The sequence below is a fragment of the Sturnira hondurensis genome, unplaced genomic scaffold (assembly GCF_014824575.4).
Source record: "Sturnira hondurensis isolate 20B ecotype Veracruz unplaced genomic scaffold, ASM1482457v3 Scaffold0007036, whole genome shotgun sequence".
NCBI lineage: Eukaryota > Metazoa > Chordata > Mammalia > Chiroptera > Phyllostomidae > Sturnira > Sturnira hondurensis.
The window spans coordinates 5,713,585-5,736,243 of NW_028079667.1; the positions used below are offsets into that span (position 1 = coordinate 5,713,585).

Sequence of the window (22,659 nt, forward strand, 5' to 3'; positions counted from 1 at the left end):
ACGAAGACAGATTTTTTCAGAGGACCTTTCTGGGCTGGAGGCCTTCAGTACCCTACAGTTCCACACCACTCTAGGCCCAGATGTAGGCAAAGACAGCTTTTCCACTAGAGCGAGTACTACTTCCGTAGATTTATCGAAACACTGCCGACTCCCAGCGACATTCGAACGGAAACCACATTACCCACAAGGAACCGCACAGATTTTAGAACATCTGGACCTTACACATGCGCTCTGGGCATCTTCAGCCGCACGGGGTTTGTGCGCACGCTCAATAACGTCGGCTCTGAGGGGCGCATGCGCAGTTTAGTTTGCCGGCAGTTTGGGGCGGGGCGGGGGGGGAGGAGTAGTTGCTTGGTTACAGTAATTCCGGACTGCAAGATTCTAAACCGAGGTACTGCTCGGCTGGAGTGCTGGAGCAAGCGACAGTTGGCTTATCAAGAGCGATAATGGGTTCAGGAGGCAGTGAAATGCTGAGGGGCAGGTGAGGCTTCTCTGAAGCCCTTAGGCTGTCTGCGATGAAGAAGATTTTTGGCTTTGGGGGTAGGAAGGGCGTGTCGCCCTTGGGCTTGTCCAAGGGTCCCGGGAGCCACAGCATGGGGGATTGGCGTAAGAGTAGTAGTCGAGTCATCTCTCCGCACGGGTACCACATCCAAGACAAAGATCTGGGGAAGATCCACAAAGCTGCCACGATGGGCAACGTAGCAAAAGTGAAGCAGATTCTATTGCTCCGGATAAATGGCGTGAATGACACGGACAAGATGAACAGGTAATAGGGACTGCGAGGCCGCGGCCAGAGCCGGGAGGCGGCCAGGGCTGGGTGGAAGTGTGGTGAACCTGGGAGAAGCGCTCACATGCCCGGGCTCAGCCAGGTGGAGCTCAGCCCTCCTGTCACTGAGGGAGCTGGGCTGTGGGGGCCAGTGTTCAGGCCGCCTCTATGAGCAGCAAAAACAAAAACTTAAGGACCAACTCATAATTTCTCTTAAAAGAACACCTTAAGTATATACAGCGTTCTATATTAGATGTTCACATTTTTATACCGTAGTAGTGCGGTATATTATGGAAAATTGCCTAATAGATATAATTTCCGTAATAGATAACTTCTGGGATAAAAATTCTTCAGATAAAATCAATATCCATTTTATATCAGTGTACACCGATGTATATATGTCCTTTATTGAGGGACCGCAGAAGGGAATTTTGAAGTTGGAAGATGACTGTGGTCTTAAATAGGGACAAAATGTGTGCTTTTCTTGTAATTATCAATTTTAAATAAACTAAATAAAAATATAATTTAAAAATTTTTGCGTTACACATGCTGTCTTTGGTTGTGATGAAATTAAGAAAATTATTGTATTGTAGATTAAGATTTGCCCTTCTACATATCAACATGTGCTACCAATTTCCACAAATTATTTTCATACTAATAGCTGAAAAGACAGAAAGAATTGGAACAGAATAGAAATGTCCAAATAGATGCAAGACTTTAGGACTTGTTACTGGTGACATTTTACATTCTTAGAAAAAAGACGAATTATTCATAAATGGAGAAAGGACTGCTAAGTATTGGAGAAAACTAGTACATGTTAATCTCACAAAAAATGAGTTCTAGATGGCATGTAGATTAAAAATTTCAAATTAGAAAATGCAAAAATTATTAGAAACACAAATGCTTGTTTATGTTTTAAGTTGACAAAGACGTCAAAAGCAAGATTTTTGAAGGTTGGTTGAGTGATATAAAAAAAAAACCTCTGTCTTTCAGAAAGTAATATTAACAAAATAAAGGAAAATACTTGCAAAATATTTACAGCATATGCATATCAGAGAAAAAATGTATCTTTGTTTTACATGGAAGACTTTGAAATCAATAAGAAAAAGAGCTCTAATTTGGAATTGGATAAAATATTTTCAGCATATCTACAAGTGACCAATGGACATAGGAAAAAATATTTAGTGTTACTGGTAAGAAGAGAAATTTACATTAAAAGAGTAGTGAAATACCATTTTCCATTCACAGTTGGTGAAGATAGCCATCAGTGGTCCTTATTCTGCTGCTTAAAGTTTAAGGTGCATTTGTGTTTTCAAATAGGCAATTTGTTTGTAAGTACCACCTTTAAATATATATTATTTTTTACCCATATTTGAAATTCTACTTATACTAAAATATCTTTAAGAAAATAATTAGATAAATTACATACAATTTGTTTTTCTCAGACTGCTTAAAATAAGAACTCAAATAAATGGATTTTGTTAAAATATTGCAGTGCGTTGATAGAATGGAATTATATGGCACCATTGAAGGTGGTATAGGTAATAGAAGTTCATTGACCTTCAAAGATGTATTTTGGCAGATGAGAAAGGGAGACAAAAATCAGTTTGATTATACAGACACACGGACTATGCTCTTATGTGAACAAAAATTATGTGCAAAATACAAAATTTCTGTGCATTTATATTTTAAGTGAAAATTTCTCTTTAAAAAAATCTGATTTCTACAATGAACATGAATAGACATTCTAGTAAAATTGATTAGGAATGAAATAATCTCGGGGAAGAGCAGGAATTTGAATCTTGCACAGGTAAAAACAATTTCTCACTTGCTATTTTTTAATGTTTTTGAGGATTGGTATGTTTTAACAATTTTTAGCATCTTCTCAAGTAAAGGGAATCTTTTTATCTGTCCCTGTAGAGTGTATGTATATGTATAATTGTATGCATATTGTTTTTATTTAGTGTAGCTGTATTATGTGTAGTATGTAAATGATTATAGATTAATCATTTTAGTTGTGTTCTTATAAAAATAAAAAATCAGAAATAGCAAATGTAAGTGATTATTAGTATTGCAGAAGTTTTGCTTTACTTTATAAAAGTTTTCTTTAAAAATTTTGAACTCTCAACTATATTTTTCCATTCTTTCAATTTATCTATTTATGAAATATAACCTGAATACCTATGTAGTGGATATATTCTACTCAGGACCCTTTCAGTCTATCCTCAGGTCCTTTTCATCTTAAAAACTTCATGTTACTCCGTATTAGCAAAATGAGAAATTTAAAATTGAAGTATTAGGACTACAGTGGAAGCTTTTTCTCCATCCTTTCAAACAAAAGTATTTCTGAAGGTAGGAAACTGTAAAAGATAACCTTTAATTCCCCCGTTGAAATGGGTAACTGTTAAATACTAATGATGATGACTGGGAATATCTAATTTCCATTCAATCTGTATTGAGTAAAATGAGCCATCCTAGTCACTTGAATCCTGAGTTTCCTCTGGCTTAAAGTTTCTTGAAAATCAAAATAAAAGTTACTAAAAAAAATTCTTTTCTTGTTTTGTCTTTCCCTCATGCTTTTACAAACTAAAAGTGATTTACATGCCAACCATCTGACTAGAACTGCAAAAGATCTATTGTGCTCAACATTATTTCACTTAAAGCAAGGCACTGTGGATGGTATGATGCCTGATATTTTATGTACCAATAGGATTTTAAAATGCTGCTATTATCATTGTAAGACATCCTGATTTATAAATTGTATTTGTAAAATTTATAAAATTTTTTTTATAAAATGTGAGAAAATCAGCATCTTAAAATCATTGAAATACAGTATACCTTTTAATTCTTAAAACATACCTGAGAAGTAGGTATAATGTTATCATATTACTTAGTTGAATGTCTTTGTAAAGTTGTAGTAATAGTGGTAGTAATAGTAATAATATAATCTAACAATTATTGAGATTTCTTTGGTTCTAGGTACTGTATAGCAAACACTGCATAGCTTTTCATGTCAGCAAACAGTGGTATTCTGTGAGATGACTATTTTTATCCCCATTTTGTTGATGAAGAAGTTGAGGCACAGAAAGGTTAAGTGACAGCTAAGGCGTGGCAGACTTAAAATAAGAGCAGACCAAAGTTGAACTCAATTCCCAGGTAATGCTCCTTCTATTCAGATAGACGGCTCCTTCATTAATGTGGTGAGTAACGAGATTTAATAAATATTGTACTGTCTCCAGAAGAAAACTATTTCTTTTGAGGACATAGGGATAACTTTTAATATTTACGATTACATGAATAATTGTATGTTTTGAGATAGTGCACTTTAGGTTCCTAAAAATTTCTCTCACTTTCACAGGACTGCCCTACATTTGGCCTGTGCCAATGGCCACGCAGGAGTGGTCACTCTCCTAGCTGACAGAAAATGCCTGTTGAACCTCGGTGACAGTGAAAACAGGACAGCTCTGATGAAGGTATGTAGTAGCCAACTATGTCATCCATGAGATGGATTTGATTTCTTTACTAGATGAAAATAAATTTATCTCATTTAACTATAAGTTTTTGGTGAAACTTGTGGAATGTTGACTTTGAATTCTCAGAATTTACAGTCTGTTTCTCGGCATAATATTGACAGGCTGTACAATGCCAGCAAGAGGAATGTGCAACAATTCTGCTAGACCATGGTGCCGACCCCAATATAATGGACATCGATGGCAACACTGCTCTCCACCACGCTGTCCTCGGTCAAAATACAGCCATAGTAGCAAAGCTGCTTGCACACAAGGCAAATGTTGAAGCAAGAAACAAGGTATAGATTGACCAACTTTATTTATGAAGTATTTGAAATACATGTGTTCATTTTAGTCATAAGCATTTTCTTTCTCATATATATATATACACTGAAGACAATATAGCAGGCCCTGTTACTATGGAAACAACTCCAAAGCCCGATCAGGCAGGGCTGGAGAAGTGCAGTGTCCACAGAAAGGGCAAAGCTCTGTCTCCAGCTACCCTTCACCCCAGAAGGAAAAGCTTCCTGTTGGTGCCTGGGAGTGGGTGGTAGGCTCAGGGTCCACAAAGGACTGAAGGTCTGTGGGGAGTGAAGTGAGGGTGGGGGCTGACTACTGTGCAGGCAGGGGCTTAGGAAACTGATGATTCTGGGGACGGGTGGGAGGAGGAGGTCCAGTACCCAGCAGAGGGAGCTGGGTGAGTGCCAGTGGGAGGGGGGAGTAGAAGTCCACAGGCCCTGAACACTTCAGGACCCCAAAGTTCTGAGCTGTGGCAAGAGAGTCAGGTGTGTTTTGACATTAGCAAGGTCATCTGCTTGTGCTCATAGCCACTCTGCCAGCCACGGACCTCCTTGGGGTTTTCCACGTCAGAGTGTAGCTTCTGCTCAGCCTCGTGTAGCTCCTCAGAGGGGTTGTCATTGTACACAGGGCACAGGTGATGGAAAGCAGTTCACTCGCTTTTTCTCCTGGGTGTATATCACCTCCTGCCACTGTAACCTGACAGGAACAGCCTCAATTGACACAGGTAGGGTTGATATTACATATTTGGAAGCTCAAGCATTCTCTGAATGAAAATATTTTGAAGTGACTTAATTGTCTAAGAATTCACTTTACATAATGACACTTCTAAAGAATCAGTAGAGGATACGGCTCTCTTTGATGCCCTTATGACATATGTTTGTGCAAACATAATTTATGAGAGGCAGAACTTTTAAAATTATTTTTTCACCTGAGTTTCTTTTTCTAAATAATGTAAAACAACCTAGGAAAGCAAAATATGCCATAGAAATAGGCTTTATCTTAAAACTCAAACAAAACAAAGCATTATTGTAAAAAAGTGATTTATATAAAAGTGATTTATCTCTCATTGACCAATGCCTATAAGAGGAAAAGGAAAGGAACAGCAATTAAAAATATGCAGGCCAATTTGGAAATGTGGCAATTGAAGGGAAATAGTCAGAAGAGTGGTTTGGGGTGTGTTTTTTTTGTTAGTTTGGTTTTGGTTTTTCCTTTCCTTTCAGTGCATAGTTTAGGTGAGGTTCTCTTCGGGTTTCAGGGGCAGTAATTGGTGGTTTGGGAGAAGGCATCTGTGAGTTGTGAACTTACCTGGAGATCAATCTGAGGTGGCCAGGTTGACAGTGACCAGTGGTCATTAAGCGGGAAACAAGAGGAAAGGACAGGTAATGAACTGAGATATTATCCTGTTCTGGCAGCAACAGCCACTTAGATAAGAGTCTGAACTCTGCTTTCAGATCTAGAAGGTCTGGATGGGATGTAAGGAGTTTATAAGTAATGAAATCAAGTTGCATGTTGAGTTTATTAATCCCTTTTTGACCCCTACCCATGAAATTAAATGCAGTTTTGGTAAGTTACTCGTGTCTCTTACACTTTTATTTAGCCCTGTCTTCAAATGACAGAGAGATGTGGCCACACAGGTGAGAGATAAGACTAAAGTAACTGCGTCAGTTCTCAACTTGAAGTGTGCTAGTGAATCACAGTCACCTGAGGAACTTTTAAAAAGTTCACAAGCCTGGGCTCTTCCCTGAAGATTTTGATGGAGTAAATCTAATAATGCCTGGATATGTGTACTTAATTTCCTTAAGATTCTGAAACAACACTTGGTAAAGAACCACTGGGTGGATAAATGTCATGTATAAATTCACAGATGACACAAACTTAAGAAATCTCTAGAAGAGTTGGAATTTGATAAGTGATACTTCCTTTAACTCTTTCCGGTCCAGCAGTATTGGCCTGGCTTTCAACTGTTTCTACCTCTTCACTTGAGGTAGTTACAGGGAACATTACTGGCAATTTCTCCTGGCTTAAAGAACACCTTTTCTCTTTCAACCATCAGTCAGTCATTCACTGGCACTCAGAGTCTTTAGAAACTTGCTTATGGGTCATCTGTTATTTAGTAGAATCTGACCCTTTAGGAATTTTGCATCCTTTGTTCTCTGTTAGGTCCTTAGATCAGCAAATGTTTGCTACAAGCAGGATTTTCCTGCAATAATATTGTCTTGAGGTGTCTTTTAGTTGAAGCTGTGTGGTAGACTCTGTCAGTGCGTCTGTTAAGTTCATAGAGCCTTGGCCTAACCAGGATGGCAGTTTTAAACATCAAAACCATGAATTTAGCAACAGTAAAGGTGAGAATTGTTTTAATAATTCAGTTTCAGCACTCCTATGAAATAACTATCTATTTGATTAACAATCTGGGAGAAATAAATATAAATTGTAGTTTTAATAAGTGTTAGCAGAATTTTTATAATGGGTATTATTAGTCTAAATAATTTTTTTTGTACATATTGGGGCCCAAAATATTGGTAAGACATATAAAACCAATGAAAAAATGGTTTTAAACACAAAAATTTGCTTTGTACAGAACCATTTAAAAACACAGCAAATATAAAACCACAAGTGGGCTCTAGACTAAATGCGGGCCCTGGATATATTTAGTTTGCATCCATCAATTGACTCAACCTTTAAAATTTAGGAGGCTCATGTGGAAGTCTGGACTGCAGGCTTCTCTTCAAGAAGCAAGTCTGGCACCCCACTGGCGCCCGTGAGCCCCTCCTGCCGCTTGCTCTGCTGTGCAGAGGCTGACCCTCATAGGAGACCTGGGTTCCCCAGTTGCTGCTGCCCCACCTGGATTCTGCACCTGTTTGGGTCACCTACTTTGCCTCTGTAAGCACTTAAATTCACAATTTCTGTTTTATAGTATATTTTATTAAAGACTTCACGATATTAAAGACCACCTACACTCATTTATAATAATTATTTTATGTTAATCTTCTAAGAATGGGACTGAATTTTTCAAGTTAGAGCGTATGTTGTTGTTTTAAAAAAAAACTTTTTCTTTATACCTCCTCTAAAAAATCCTATTCTTTTTACTGGAGCAGGTCTGCCTCAGGCTGGCCTGTTCTTTGTGGTTCTTGACTTCATGTAGGAAAGATTTTATAACATGAGTCCAGGCGATTTTGAGAGTTTGTTTATTAAAGCTGGGACAGTGAAACAAAGGAAGAACTTAGGGTAGAAGAAGCAACAGGAGAGCCCAGGCTGCTCTGCCTGCTTTAGCTCCCGAGGCAGAGCAGTCAGAGAAAGAGGGGGCCTTGGAGACAGGCGCAGGGGAGTTGAGCTGCCGCTGCCCACTGCTCTCCTGGCTGCAAGTCCTGTTCGAACCTTTAGAGTTTAGGAGGAGGTAGAACGTTCATGCCCTGGACAAGGGCGTGCTCTACAGTGAGCCCCCACTGAGTCTGTCCTGAGGGCTTTTCATCTTTTTTTTGTGCTGGCAAGAATCTTAGGGGAGGATTTCAGAAGGCTATTCATCAACTTTCCAGATGCATTTTTAATATGCTGATGACATCAAAATGAACTTATAGAGGGGTTCGGTAATATTCTTTGGTCTACTATACTGTTTTACTTTTATCTTGGGTCTGTCTGGCCTTTAGTGGGGATTTTGTTAACTGTTTCCCTGACTTTACCTGTCCTTGGGTTTAGCTGGCACAAACAGCATTAACTGCCTCTGTTCTCTGTTTCCCAGACCAGGGTGATTTCAGATATGTATTCTCTGGTTAGGGAGAAGAGGAATAAATAAACCATTTGCTCTCGACTATCCTTGGTTAGGGGCAATAAGGTTTTGTGATTCACCAGCTTGCCGTAATTTGCTCAAACTGTCTGACCCTGTTTATTTTCTTGTCTCAGTTTCTCCATTCCACTTCCCGGGAATTTTTCCTGGTGTCTTACTCTCCTGTCACATTCTCATTGGAATGTTGTGAATTTTAGTAGGAAGTTAATCATGGTTAGAGTTGAATAGGGTGTGCCTACTCCAGGTAACATTGTATCTTTCTCCTCAGCGTTGTTACTCAGAAATGCAAGTGATTAGTAGTTTTCATTGCACTGAAAATAATTTGTATAGGTCAGTGTTAAAATTTTTATTGATAAGTCATTATACTTTTACTTCTGATTCATATGTTGCCTCAAATATAAAATAATTGTAAGGGCAATGGAAATGGAATTGGAATAAAAACAATTTTTTGAAAAAGTACATATTCATTAGGGTCCCAGGATTGCCAACATAATTGAGAATGTATGGTTTCATATTGAGCTTTCTAACAGCTGGGATGAAAGTTATCACCTCACATAGAAGAAAACCCACGGACCATTTAGTAGTAAGCAATCAGAGTTCGTCTGGAGCCTATCTCCTCTGATTTAGAGTCCGTTGTTTTTGAAACCCTTGTGGAGCAGGGGTGACTGATGTTGACATCTGGGGTCCTCATGGCTTTGGTAGAGGAGAGTCAAGCAAGTGCGAATAACCTGCAGGAAACCTTCACCTCTGTCGAGAAGCTCTCACAACTGTATCCTTGAAACTCTGTAAATTACAAATGTTAATGTTCGCCACAGGAAACTATCGACAAATCGGGATTAGGCAAAGCTAAACATTTCTTTAGTACTGGGCATACAATGCCCAGTTTTGTAATATTTCTTAAACACAGGTGATCTTTCTGGAAACTTTTTCTGTTGGGACATAGTACTGAACTTCTAGCCAAGTACATATTTCTTGAAATATAATTTAAGAAATAGTATAGATTTAATCATGTAGGTAATTAATTCAATAAAATACTAAAAGCAGTTACTACTTCGTTTTATAGTTTGGAGATACAGAGATCATAAAAGAGCCTCAGCCCTTAAGAAGCACTTGGTTTGGATGGGGAGTAATAAACTAGTGACAGTGTGCCACAGTGGGTACTGTGACAGGAACAAAGATCCTTGGAACCAGTACTGTAAAGGTTCGAAGTGAGTCCCGGAGAATGGTGCTGCAGTTAATCTATTGAAGAGGGGGAGGGGGGCATTTTAAAGAGAAGGAGCAGCCGGTGACAAAACAGGGTGTGAGAAGGAAAGGACTGCTTTTTTTTTTTCTTTTTAAAATGTTTTATTTATTTGTTTTTAGAGAGAGGGGAAGAGAGGGAGGGAAACATCGACATGAGAAACATCAGTCTGTTGCCTCTCATATGCGCCCTGACTGGGGACCAAACCCACAACCCAGGCATGTGCTCTGACCAGGAATCAAACCAGCGACCTTTCTCTCTGCGGGACAACACCCAATCAACGGAGTCACACTGGTCAGGGTGGAAGGGGTTACTTCTGTTTACTCTCTATATTATATGTTAAAGTTCAGAGGATCTTTTATACATTTTAAAATTTAGTTTGGGTATATTGGTATATTGCTTTATAAATGATAAATTATTTTTGCTGCTTTACAGGATGACCTCACACCACTGACACTTGCTATAAGTGAAGCCAAAGAGAAAATGGTGGAATTTTTAGTAAACAGAGGTGCAAAAGTCAATCAATTAGAAAGGTATAGTTGTTTGTTTTTTAAAAATTTTAGTGTTGTTTTTGAGTGGAACAATCACTCAAGTCAGAAAGATTACATTAATAAGGTGATTAACTTATATAGAAAAAAATAGCAAAGCATAATCAATTAGCTAGAAAAGCAATTATTCTGACTGGACAACTGGAAGAAGAGTATACTGCAGGTTTCATATTCATTTATAATATTGACTCATTTGCAATCTGATTATTTTGGTCATATGATCTTATATTAGCTACAGGGGTTTCATATTAATTTTATTGGTTTTATATTGTATGGACTTCGTTAGTTTAATTTTATGGTATAATATTGGACTTAATCTTCCTTGTAGTTTTTAAAAAAATGTATTCTATTGATGATGCTATTACAGTTGTGCCATTTTCCCCCTTCATTCCCCTCTGCCCTGTACCCTGCTTCCTACAGCATTCCCCCACCTTAGTGCATGTCCATGTGTCATACATATAATTTCTTTGGCTTCTCTATTTTGCATACTATTCTTAACCTTCCCTTGTCTATTTTGTACCTACCATTTACGTTACTCATTCCCTGCACCTTCTCCCCTATTCTCCCCCAATCCCCTCCCCACTGATAACCCTCCATGTGATCTCCATTTCCGTGAATCTGTTCCTGTTCTAGTTGTTTGCTTAGTTTGTTTTTGTTTTTTTAGATTCGGTTGTTGATAGTTGTGAGTTTATTGCCACTTTACTGTTCATAATTTTGATCATCATCTTTTTCTTAGATAAGTCCCTTTAACATTTCATAAAATAAGAGTTTGGTGAAGATGAACTCCTTTAACTTGACCTTATCTGGGAAGCACTTAATCTGCCCTTCCATTCTAAATGAAGGCTTTGCTGGATAGAGCAATCTTGGGTGTAGGTCCTTGCCGTTCATGACTTGGAATACTTCTTTCCAGACCCTTCTTGCCTCTAAGGTCTCTTTTGAGAAATCCGCTAACAGTCTGATGGGAACTCCTTTGTAGGTGACTGTCCCCTTATCTCTTGCTGCTTCTAGAATTCTCTCCCTCATTTTAATCTTGGGTAATGTAATTATGATGTGCCTTGTTGTGTTCCTCCTTGGGTCCAACTTCTTTGGGAATCTGTGAGCTTCCTGGACTTCCTGGAAGTCTATTTCCTTTGCCCAATTGGGGAAGTTCTGCTTTATTATTTGTTCAAATAAGTTTTCAATTTCTTGCTCTTGTTCTTCTCCTCCTGGCACCCCTATGATTCAGATGTTGGAATGTTTAAAGTTGTCCCTGGGGTTCCTAAGCCTCTCCTCACTTTTTTGAATTCTTGTTTCTTCATTCTGTTCTTGTTGAATGTTCATTTCTTCCTTTTGTTCCAAGTCATTGATTTGAGTCCCAGGTTCCTTCCCGTCAGTGTTGGTTCCCTGTGTATTTTCCTTTATTTCACTTTTCATAGCCTTCACTTTTCCCTCTATTTAGTGACCACAATCTCAGCCAATTCTGTGAGCATCCTGACTACCAGTGTTTTGAACTGTGCATCTGATAAGTTGACTATCTCTTCATCACTTAGTTGTATTTGTTCTGGAGCTTTGATCAGTTCTTTTATTTGAGCCGTATTTTTTTGTCTTGGCATGCCTGTTATGTAGTAAGGGGCAGAGCCTTAGGTATTCACCAAACTGGGGCAACACACATCACTGTATTGTGGCACTGTACATGGGGGAGGGGTCTAAGAGGGCACAGTGCCACTTGCTCAGCTCTCCGCTGGCTTTCAGTCACTTCCGCCACTGCGTACAAGCAAAATTTGCCCTTTTGGTGCTGGTTCCCAGGTGGGTGGGTTTGTGTATGTCCTAGGACACTGTGGGTATCTCCAATGAACTCTCCTGTGAGACTGGGAGTTTCTCCCGCTGCCTCAACCCCCACAGGTTTTTTCAGTTGAGGGTTTTGAGGCTTAATTTCCCCACACTGGGACCCTGGGTTGCATGGTCTGTGCTGCCCCCCAGTTGTTCCTCCCAGTTTATAGCACACAAACGTGGGACCATGGGCTCCTCCAGCCACTGCCTTGCTATGAGTCTCTTCTGCCCAGCTGCCTGTCTCCACCCCTCCTGCTGGTCTGCATGAATGTTTCTTCTTTGACTCCTTGGTTGTTGGACTTCCATGAAGTTCTGTTTTCTGGCAGTTCTGGTGATTTTTTGTTTTTAAATTTGTTGTTATCCTTCTTTTGGTTGTGCAAGGATGCACAGTGTACCTACCTATGCCTCCATCTTCAAAACCCCAAATGCCCCTTATAGTTTTTCTTAACCTTTACTTTGTATATAGCTTTTGTTAAGTTATATATTAAAATTAGTAGGAGTTGATTTTGTCTTTAGGATGACTCTTTGCTTTGAATTTCTTTCTTTGATGAATACTGGTGCTGTTAGGTTATCCCTAAGTGACCATGAATTACTGCTACCAGATACTACGGATTTGTCAGGTTTTATCCTTGTTTATTTCTAATATATTTTGATGTTTTTATTTCTAATTGGTATGGGTAGAAGGAAGAATGATAACTTTAATTGAATAAACTTCTCCTTTAATGAAGACTAGGCATAGGTGGGTGATAAAGGAAAAAAAGATGAGCTTTCAGGTCACATGAGATTGGGTTTATGCCTACCTTTCCTACACACCAGGTATGTGACCTTGGGAACATTACTTGTCATCCCCAAGTATGCCCCTGATATGAAAAAGATAACACTAATGTATCCTTCAAGGGTGGTTCTGTGTAAGATTTTCTAGCATTTAACTTAGTGCCTAGCTCATGCTTATCGACATCAATAGCACTGTGACTATTATTATCATAATTATTATTGATATTATTGTTCTTAAGCCTGCCAAATGGCTTTTACTTACCTGACTTCTAGCTGACTTTAAAGTACAATGTATCAGACTAAGGATGAAACAGGAAATTCTTGATTTAAATCTTCACCTATTTAAGATTAGTGACCTTGGCATAGTTTCTTATCTGTGTGAGGACTTTACATTAGCAAATTCTACTATGTAGTACCCAGGTGGGACCACAGGCTTTATTTTTGTCCCTTCGTTTTAGCCTTGGAGGTAATTTACAAAGATGAACACTTCAGCATGTAAATGGTCAATTCTATACAGATAAAAACAGGGTATTAACTTGGTAACATATGTTAATTAGCTATTTAAATAACTTGATTGAAGTTCCTGAGGGTAAAGTTTATCTCTGTATTGTAATAGGACAGCCCTCATGCTTGCTGTAAATAATGAGTCCTCAAATATAGTCAGACTTTTTCTTCAGCAAGGCATTGATGACTTTTCTCAAGATAACTATTGATAGACTACAGAAGACTATGCTTTTGTTAGTGGTTTTAATTTGTGTTTACATTAAAATGCTAGTTATCACTAAACTGAGGTTTAAAATAATTTAACCGATACTTCTTATGTAACAGGTGAGATTTCATAGTTTGGTTGAGGCAGTTTGGGAATGGCGGTGAATCAGTCTGTGCCAGCAGCCAGAAATCAAGCAGAAGACTAGACTAGTGAGCAGTAGCAATGGGCCAGATTCTTCATCTCAGAACTTTTAAGATCTGAATCATTAGGGATCCTAACAATACACATTTATTTCTATATAGAACCCACATGCATGGGGTACAAATAATGTCACATCTCTGAGTTTTCTAACTAGTTTATATGGGTCTTGAAATGTTCAGTTCAGAAGAAAATTATGTATTTTCTGGGAGCTATCTCTTGTATTCTCCTTGAATTTTTCAAGAACCTAAAGCATTCTCTAGTTCAAGGGATATAATTCTCTTTTGCAATTCAGATGGAGAAGAAAGAAAAGACAGGTTAATCAGTTTATTGTTTCTATTGATTCTATTGCTGCCAAGATGCTGTTGAAACTGGCCTTATAGTCATGATTGGTCTTTGCTACTAGGTTGCCCCTTCTGAACCGGATTCCTAAGTCTTTGTGTTGATTTACACTGGGACTTGAAAATTACAGCTTTTTTTTCAAGTTTATGTACATATGCTTATATGCTCAGCCCTTATTCTAGTTATTAGCACCTTGTTCTGACAACTGGGCCCCTAGCCTTAGCCACCCAGAGCCTCACCCCACACTCAGAAACCTATGTGGAGCTTACAACTTAGTCCAGACCTTTACGCACTAGTTATCCTTTGAGCATTTTATAAATTTTTTTCTGCTAGCAGATGTTAGTTGGAATCATTCTAAGCTGTCAGAGAGGTTCAAGTAAAGCTGCAGGACAAGATCAGACTTTCCTTTCTTCTTTGTTACCAGACTGCACCCCAAGGCCACTTTCTAGCCTGTAGAGCATATTTGTTTAAGTCGAGGGAGGCCCTGTATACCTGGAATAGTAGACACCAAGTCACCTGAGATCCCATAGTTAGGATTGGCCCCTCAAGTGATCTGTTTTCCATAATGATGAAAACTTTCCCAATGACTTCAATTTATCTCAGGTTTCAAAACATTTTAAATTATGTCTCCTATGGAAGTCAGTCAACAGAAAGCTCTTAATCAAGAGTGGGTTATTGGGCATTAGAATTGCTAAGGCCCCTTCCATGGCTCATCAGTATCCATGTGTGACAAGTAGGATTATATCTTCCAAGTCAGTTGTAGGGAAACAGGGAGATGACGCATCATTCTCATAAAGACCTTCTGGTTCAGAGTTTGAGCAGGTAGAGAGGGGGTGGTAGCAGTAGTCCAGGCTAGGTCCTGGCTTCTCTTAGTTCTCTGCCCTTGGTATGATTAGCTATACTACTAATAGGGGGATATTATATTATGTGATTTAATCAGTAATATATTTCCAAATAAATTTTGTTATAAGTTATATAATATTGAGATGCCCTGAATTACAAACCACAAAGGAAAAGCTAATAACTAAATTATATTTTCTGAAAACTGCAACATTTGGTCATTAGAAACAATGAAAAACCCACATATAGGTTTATCTGGGATTCCATAATAGGGTCAACAAATAAAGGTCATGAACAGATTTTTCTTTTGCCCTGCTTTTTCTCTGAACACCTCTTTTTGGTGTATTATCCCTTTTAGTCAGTCATCCTTAACCACTTTGTAAGACACTAAGGTTCTCGTTTTTTGGAGGACTTTGAGTCAAAGAGAAGTGCGTGTTTGAGAAAAAATTGCTATTTGTCATAAGCTGGGGCTTCTGAGTTCCAAACCCTTGCCATTTTGTCCAGCTAACTAATGAATTTACAAGACTATACTTCCCTCAAATCATGACTGTTTTACATTATTTTTCTTATCTTAAAAAGTTTGTAGAATTAACAGATTTGAAGTGTATGGTATAAAGTTTTAATATTAGCTCAGCTATTATCTGAAGTACTCTAAGAATTTAATATATTTGAAAAATATTTTTGATATCAGTATTAAAATAGTAATATTATTTATCACCATTTTTATACACAGCAATCATCAACTAACTTGTGCATACAAAGGAGAAAGGAGACCTCAAGTGTGTTCTGAAAGTAGCAAAAGTCTTGGTAAGATATCTGTTAGTATATTAATCTTGGTGGTCCTACCATAGATAAGTAAGAGTAAGAAAGTTTTGATAATGAAAGAGCAGTAAAGAAAAGTGTAAATTGCATGTACAGTTTTTCTTTCTTAATTTCTTTCTTAATAGATAGAATAGTATTCATATTATTTCAAAAGTTAATTATAGGTAATTTAAAATCTGGGGCAATGTTATCTGAAAAGAAGTTCATTTATTTTGTCATGACCCCTAAAATTTCATATGATATCTTTATGTAAAAGAGAAAAAGATTTTTAAGTTATGATATTGTATGTTTTCCCTATAATCACGTAATAACAAATTAGACTTGTTATAAAAATGGTTCTTTAGTTTTTATAACAAATGGATTACATTTAATAAATAAATACTTGTTATTATATCCTTATTTGTCTCACTAAAAAAGTAACTAAAACTGGGAACTCAGCAATACTTTCCTAGTACCAAAAATAAATGGCAAACAATAAGAGCTGTAAAACTTAGCCATGTGCAGCATTCCCAATGAGATTATTTTTAAAGCTATCTACCGATAGTATGGAAGTCAGAACGGCAATGTCTTGTTGAGAAGCATAGGTTATTGTACTTATTGTTGTACCAACAGGGTCTCATTATTATCAACTTAATTTTTCATACATCAAAACAGAATGAGATATGTTGACTTCATTAGAACAAGATGTTTCCTTATGTTTGTTAGATAATTGTCACAACACTGTAATTTCTTTAGAATAAGATTCTCTGTTATTATTGGTCAAAAGATAATTGTAATAAATATTCAAATAGCCCAACTAGGGACTCTACACATTATAATAAAAGTATAAAAGTATTTCATAAAAACAAAAACAGTGATGTGCTGCCCGGGTGTGGCACACGGTGCACTGTGATCGGTATGAGGACACCTTTGACTTACTAGACCTTTATCAAAGTACTTGCCTAGGTTGGTTTTGCAAATAATAAGAAACACAAAGATGAAATAGAGTTTTGATCTTTAAGGTGCTCACAATATTATAGAACTGTCCCTGGTTGGTTTATTTCTGTGTTTTTAACAGAATTTTCAAAGAAAATTTCAAAATTCATTTATTCATTTGCCCGCTTAATGGTTTGCCATTTAACTGTCAAGTGTCTTAGGTGCTATTATTCAGATGTTGCAAAATACGAACATTTTAAAAACACAGTTCCTGCCCTTCAGGAGGTTGTTATTGTCATTTTTATTACTTACTACATTTTATTCAGTGCTTATTAGGTGTCAGCGCCCACTAGGAGCTGATAATTATCATTGTTTATTCTTTTTGGTTGGTGCATAATATGTGCCATACACTTTAAGTGTATGATAGGGAATTCAGTTTTTAAAAAAGTGGGTAGAATTTTTCTTGAACTAGTATCAGTTCATTAGGAAGTTTTCACCTGTTTATGCTAAAATAAAAAAGTCAGGAAGCTTAATTTATTCCATTTAAAATGTGGTCTGTTTCTAGGCCTACATGTTTTTTATTTTGCTTACAAAATCTTGTTCATTTAAGAAACAGCAATAATAGTTGGTAGTGTTTTTTTTTCTCTGTGAAAGCCATCTGCTAAGAGGCCATGATTAACTAGGTCAGGGGCAATGACAAAATAAAGCAGAGACAGAAAAGAGATCTAGTTAATATGATTCAGTGATGACTGAATTTAAAAAGTTAGCAAAGAGAGAGAAATCTAAGATGATTCATAGCTTTGCAGTTTGTGCAGTAGCATTAAATTAGACGTGAAGAATAGGACTTCATCAGATGAACAGGGAAGACCATTTTTTTCCCATACATGTTGAGTTTGATGAAATATCCATGGGTAATTTATGCACATTTTGTTGACAATTTCTTTGACTTTTTGGCTTTTCCTATCAACACATGTCTTTAATAGGTGAGTTATATTTTTAGTTTAATAAGAAATTAAGAAAAATATTAGGAACAAATGAAAAGAACTCATAAACCCTGGTACAGTATTATATTACATATAATAATTATGTTAGTTTTTCTGTAGTTATCACAACTGATTGATTCACAGTTATTATAAAAAGAAATTAAACACTGCGTAGTTGGAGAAAATTAACAGTAGTGTTTTTATTTTCTTTGTAGGAAGTTTCATACCATAGAACATATTGTCAGTCATTAGAATTATTTTTATTTGATTAAAATAGGATTGTTGCTGGTTTCACATATTTTCTGACATCATTTCATTTATCCCTTTTGTGTCTTTATTCAAGTGGATATAGATCTACAGGAGTCTCCAAAACAAGCATCAAGAAGAACAAATTCAATGACAGGTATAACACATCAGCCCAAATAATGACTCATCATTATGACCCAAAGTTTATAGTTTGCATTAAGGTCCACTCTTGCTGTTGTACATTCTGTGGGCTTTGACAAATGTGGGATGACGTGTATCCGCCATTACAGAATCATACAGAATCATTTCACTGCCTTAAAATCTTCCAAGCTCTACTTATTTATCCCTCCCTTCCCTCTAACCCTTGGAAGCTACTGGCCTTTTTACAAATGTTATATAGTTGGAATCATACAGCAGGTATTTTTTTTAATATTTAAAAAATTAAAATTCCAAGGTAATTGAATGTAATCATCCAAGATGTTTTTTGTTTTTTATGGGTTGTGGTGGTTTTTGTTGGTCAGCATAGGGTCTGATAACATGTGCCTTACAAGGTGAAGAAAAAGCAGGCTTTTTATAGGCATTTGCCATGCACTGGGGAGGGCTAAGAACAATGACATTGTGCACTACCGCCCAGCACTAACTGTTGGGACCAGCCTGCTCTCTGAGGTGGGTCCAGACAGGCTCTAGCAATGGAAGGAGACTGTCTCCTGGGCCCCTACTTTATAAAACTGGAATCACAAAGTCTGTCGTTCTTGTCCTGCACTTGGAAATAGGGCCAGAAAGAGTCTGTTCCTTATGTTTTGCCATTCACAAAGTGCAGTGCCTGTAGGCCAAGTTCCCTTGTGATTGGATGGATAGTTTTCACTGACGAGCTCGAGAAATTATATTGTAGTCCATCAAAATAAATGTGTTCTTTTCTAACTGCTCGTAATGGTGAGAGTCCAGAAAAATCATTCTATTTTAGTTTGAAATTGTTAGTTTATGGTACTGATTCCACTAATGATGTCCTTTTCTGTCAGTCTGATATGGTTTGGTTAGGATTATGATCACTGTAAATAGCAGTTCATTTGGAGATACCAAATTAAGATAGATCTCATTCTTTTTTTTCTTGCATTTGTTATAAATAAAGAAGGAAAAGTAAATGTTCTTAATGTATTAATTGCCTACTAATAGTATCATTCATATTCACTGTAGTATAGTCGTCAAGTGTGGTCCCAAGGTAATATTTTCTAGTGAAGCGTCAGTCTGGTACTTTTAAACTTTTTTATTTTTCCATTATTGATTTCAAAATTATTTTACTTTTTTTTTTAAATAGGGGTTGAGAAATCTGAAGAAGACTCTTTAAGCAGGTAGGATTTTATGGGTTTCTAAAAATTTTATGTTAGAGAATGCAGAGAAAAGAAATGAGCATTTCTTGAGTGTTCTGTCCTAGGGTGGACACTGTGTTGTGTAATTAACACGTGTTGTACTGTCTCTGCAATAGCTTTGCAAAGTAGCTGTGCTCTGATAGCCTACTTCTCGTTAATTAGGCAACTGTGGTCCAGGGATGCTGATTAATTGACCTACAATTCCATAATTAACAAGTGGCTAACCCATGATTTGGGTGTCATCCTGCTCAATTCCCCAATTCATTCTGTTGTCCTTCAACATACACTGATAAGTTTCTGTACAGGATTGGCATCAAGATAAACACACAAATCAGATCACCCCAGAAAGTCAACTCTAGTTGTATGTTAACTCTGAATTAGAGTTTTTCTAAGAAATCCAGTTAGTCCAAGCATTACTTGACAATTGCAGTGGTAACTAGTACCTTGTTTTTCCCAAAACTATTTTAAGGCATATCTCAGTTAGCTATGGCCACAGATAGGTTTTGCCTAAGGGAGACCTAATCAGGCAAGTGTTTTTAAGTATGATGATTTCTGTTCTTGATATGAATTATTCTTTTGTAAGTGAAGAATATTTATACAGAGACCATGTTATGTTGATTAAAGTCAGCATCTGTTTTGAAGATATTTCTCATTGATTTCTCTATATATTGACTTCCCAGACTGGTTTTCTCTTCATGCCAGTAATTTTGCCTAACTGTATGAGATTTTTTTTCTTTTTTACCTGAAGTCCTTTTTTCTTCCATGACTTTTTTGATTTTTAACGTTCTTCTCTGCTCTTTTTTGGAGTTTCTCTCATTGTCTTAGTTTTTTCCACTTCTGCCAGCTACATGTTCTCCATTTTTCTATAGATAGAATCAAAAGCACATTAAGGAATCTTAGCAATTAATCAAAACAGCCTCTAGTACTTCAACCTGTGTTTCACATCCTGGCAAACTGGTTGCTAACATGTAGAATTTGAAAATCAAAGAAATTAAAGTGACTTCTTTGGATATGCTCAGTGGTGGGAGTGAGATGTAAAGTTGGGTTTCTGAGCCTTGTGGGGACTGGGAGTAGTGAATGCAGTGCAAGGAGATAGAATGATTTGCAGCGAAGTCCAAACAGAGCAACATTGGGTTGTGATAGGAGTAAGGGTTTTAGAAAAGAGATGAGAGAACAGGTAGGGAAAAGATACCAGAATATTGGGGCTTATGACAAGTTAAAGATAAGTTAGAAGAAGGAAGGCCACAGAATGCTGGGAGTTGTTTAGAAAGACAGATTAAAATTAAAATGTCAAGAGAGTCCTGAAGAGATTACTGCTCCTTTGTTTGTTTGCTTAATTGGAAAAACTAGCAAAATTCAAGGTTTCTATTGAAAAGTATTAAAATAATTTGGAAAGATTCTTCTTATTGTAAACAGTACTCTGGTATCATCTGTCTGACCTCTGACTTACAGGGTGGGACTTAGATCCCCTCGAGTTGAAAGGAACTGGGGATTGCTGAACTGTGTAGATCTGGGCCCAACACAGGTGTCTCCTCACCTCTGCCTCTTGTCCCAATTAGCTGATGTCCTTCCCATGTAGGAATGGGGTAGGAACAGCTGTCAAATTGGTAATGGAGTTGGGTAGTTGATAACATGCCTAAGTTAGGAGTGGATGGCAGACTCCATTAACTTATTTCCCAGGAGCAGAGAAATAGAGAGCTCTTACTCTTGGTCATTTGAGCCCATCCTTGTTTCAAGAGTCTGTGTCTTCACAGACTGGATATTTAAAGGTTGGAGATGGTCTAGGAGCATGCAGAAGGTTGATCTGGGAGTGGGAAGGCTGACGTCATAACATTTGTTCTTTGACATTTGGACATTTAACATGTAAACATGTCAGGGAACTAACTCCCTACACTGTTTGGGGGCAAAAGGAAGAAATAGAGTCACCTTAATATGTTCCTTTCTACAGAAACTAGACTGCTCTTTTTGACAGACATAGATTAGTCTTTGAACCAAGGACAGACAATGGAGAAGAAACAGTGTGTCTTTCTACCTTGATTGAGGTCATCAGGTCTTTTCCAGTTCAGGAATCAGAAGTTGTGCCAGCCATTTTATTGGATTTTTAATTCAGCCTTTAGGAAACTTGGTGAAAACAAATTAACTTGAGGCATTACCATTGTATTGGCTATCACCTTCCATGGGAACTTACAGAGCGTCTTCATTGAATAGTTCACAGGTTGGAGGACATGGAGGCAGAAATAGATAACTAAAAGCTTTTTAAAAATAGGCCAAATTTTAATTATATCAAGAAACTTTATTTAATACACAGATAGCTGGCCTTTCACTGAACTTTTTGGTTGGTTTTTTAAAGGAATGAACGCATTTTTCTTGGCTATTTTTATTCTAAAGGCTGTCTAGCAAACCTGACATTGATGATTCATGGCCTACATCAGAAGATGAAGACTTCAATTTTGATACCAAGGTAAAGTGCTCCATCATGGGATTAATTTTCCTGCTCTGAATTTACTTTTGTGTAGCACTTACATTTAAAATGTAGTATTGGTCTACCTCTCACTGTTTTATGTCTATAATGAAAAATTGGTCATAGCAAACATTTGGGTAGAAACGTGATGTGTTGCATATTTTTTTAACTTTAAGTACTGAAGGCAGGGGCTGAAAAGAGAAAGGGCTGGAAAATACAGTTATAGAAAAATTATAGTGAGGAAAAGTTTCTCACTAAAGGTGAGATGGGAAATTTGGTCAAGGATAAGGATTTTTAATGTGACCTTTAAATCATACCAGCATGATTTTTACAATATTCATGCCTAAGTGATTCTTTAGTGGATTCAATTACTTACTGTAATAGTCAGGAAATCTTGGTGTCTCTCAGTTCTAAAACTATATATCATAATATATAGGTTTCTTCTTGGGCTGCTTTTATTTTGGTATCATATAATTGTTAGAGAGTTTTACTTTGGGACTTCCGCCAAGATGGAGGCATAGGTGGAAACACTGTGCCTTCTCCCACAACCAAGTTTGAATAAAACAAAGGTTTGGAGAAACAAAGACACAACCAAAGGACAGAAAATTGAATTATACAGAAGTCCGACTACATCTAACCGTTCAATGGGGACGGTAAGAGGGGCGGAGCCAGCAGCGAGCAGGGTCGGGCAGGACAGGGCCCCCGACCCAGGCGCACAGGCAGACGGGAACCAGTTGGGGTGCGGGGCAGACCGCGGGCACATATTTGCGCACAGTGAGACAGACCACGCAGGCCCCAGGGGGCGAGGGCTGACGGCGGTGGCACACTCGCAAGCAGTGGTACGAAACGCCTGGGCCAGGTGACGGCAGCAACTGCGGCACCGGTGAGGGCCGCGGCGGCAGGCGGTGGACAGGACGCCATAGTCCCTCTTTGACCCCGCCCCCACATACAGCGTCACAACCCAGCGACTTAGTTGCCCTGCAAGACCAGTGAGAGCCATTGTCGCTCTTTGACCCCGCCCCCACCTACAACGTCACAACCCAGCGACT

The 22,659-nt window shown here is 37.8% G+C and overlaps 1 protein-coding gene across 3 annotated transcripts in view; it reads left to right on the plus strand.

Moving 5' to 3' along the window:
* Positions 1-351: 351 nt before the first annotated feature.
* The window catches only part of ANKRD26 (ankyrin repeat domain 26), a 149,565-nt gene continuing 127,257 nt past the window's right edge, over positions 352-22,659 (plus strand). For all 3 annotated transcript variants that reach the window (XM_037051046.1, XM_037051048.1, XM_037051047.1), the window contains exons 1-8: positions 352-766; positions 4,125-4,239; positions 4,401-4,574; positions 10,032-10,129; positions 15,550-15,623; positions 17,880-17,939; positions 19,098-19,131; positions 21,538-21,610. In XM_037051046.1, coding sequence (XP_036906941.1) covers positions 516-766; positions 4,125-4,239; positions 4,401-4,574; positions 10,032-10,129; positions 15,550-15,623; positions 17,880-17,939; positions 19,098-19,131; positions 21,538-21,610 — 879 coding nt within the window. In that variant the 5' untranslated portion in view covers positions 352-515. The remainder of the gene's footprint in view (positions 767-4,124; positions 4,240-4,400; positions 4,575-10,031; positions 10,130-15,549; positions 15,624-17,879; positions 17,940-19,097; positions 19,132-21,537; positions 21,611-22,659) is intronic.